A 1,090-nucleotide genomic window follows, 5' to 3' on the forward strand; every position below is an offset into this window, starting at 1 on the left:
GCTTTTTGCAATAAAATTGGAATTCTCCCGGTGAAGTGTCTTTGCGTGGGGAATTCTTTCAGGACCTAATTGCAACAGGAAAAAACCTGACTATAACTTGGGGGTCTCTCCTTGGTTCTAGGGACCAGCGGGCTGCTTGGCATTCCCGGGCTCTGATTTGCATAAAGCTGTTTTCATCCCTGACTGGGATTAGCTGCTTTCCATTGTGCTTTGGCTGAAGCAGGTGGGTGGAAGTACAGGATGGCGATGGATCTCCGTTGGTCACGTCTGCGGGTGGCTGTCGTGTGCTCCAATAACCTGAACCGGAGCATGGTGGCGCACCGCCTCCTCAGCAAACAAGGATTCAATGTCCGGTCCTTTGGAACAGGAGCTCATGTGAGGCTTCCAGGACCAGCACCTGACAAGCAAAATGTTTATGATTTCATAACCACATATGATGAGATGTTCCACGATCTTCTTAGGAAGGATGAAAACTTCTATGCACAGAATGGCATTTTACGTATGTTAGACAGAAATAGGAGAATCAAGCTCCGGCCAGAAAGGTTCCAGGACTGTGAAGATGAGTTTGATTTGATCTTCACATGTAAAGAGCTAGTCTACGACCAGGTGGTGGAAGTTCTTAATTCCAGAGAACAGGTAACCCGCCAGCCAGTGCACGTGATCAACGTGGACATCGTGGACAACCATAGAGAGGCCACCCGGGGAGGGCTCATTATCTGGGAGATCTGCATGTGTATCCTGCACTTGAGTGACATGGAGAATGACATCGATGGCATGCTGCAAAATTTTGAGAAGAAGACTGGCAAGGCTTTCCTGCACACTGTCTGCTTTTACTGAAGATGGCCGCCTCACGCCGTCCAAAGCCACCTTCTTGAACTTTCTTTCTTTGAGGGGGGCACTTGACTAATGAACCACATCCCCAGCCCTATTTTGTATTTTATTTGGAGACAGGCTCTCACTGAGTTGCTTAGCAGCCTGCTTTTGCTGAGGCTGGCTTTGAACTCGCCATCCTCCTGCCCCAGCCTCCTTAGCTGCTCTTTTGTTAATATTTTTTTTCCTTCCTGGTATCTTTTTCTTTTAGATACTTGGC

The 1,090-nt window shown here is 48.1% G+C and overlaps 1 protein-coding gene across 1 annotated transcript; it reads left to right on the forward strand.

Annotated features, from left to right (window-relative positions):
- Positions 1-240: 240 nt before the first annotated feature.
- Positions 241-837, forward strand: LOC308639522 (RNA polymerase II subunit A C-terminal domain phosphatase SSU72-like; the record flags this gene model as incomplete). Its single annotated transcript, XM_081277736.1, has 1 exon — positions 241-837. One exon carries the CDS (start codon positions 241-243, stop codon positions 835-837), a length of 597 nt encoding a protein of 198 aa, XP_081133862.1.
- Positions 838-1,090: the final 253 nt, after the last annotated feature.

This window comes from Spermophilus citellus (genome assembly GCF_964194105.1).
Source record: "Spermophilus citellus genome assembly, chromosome: X".
NCBI classification, from domain to species: Eukaryota; Metazoa; Chordata; class Mammalia; order Rodentia; family Sciuridae; genus Spermophilus; species Spermophilus citellus.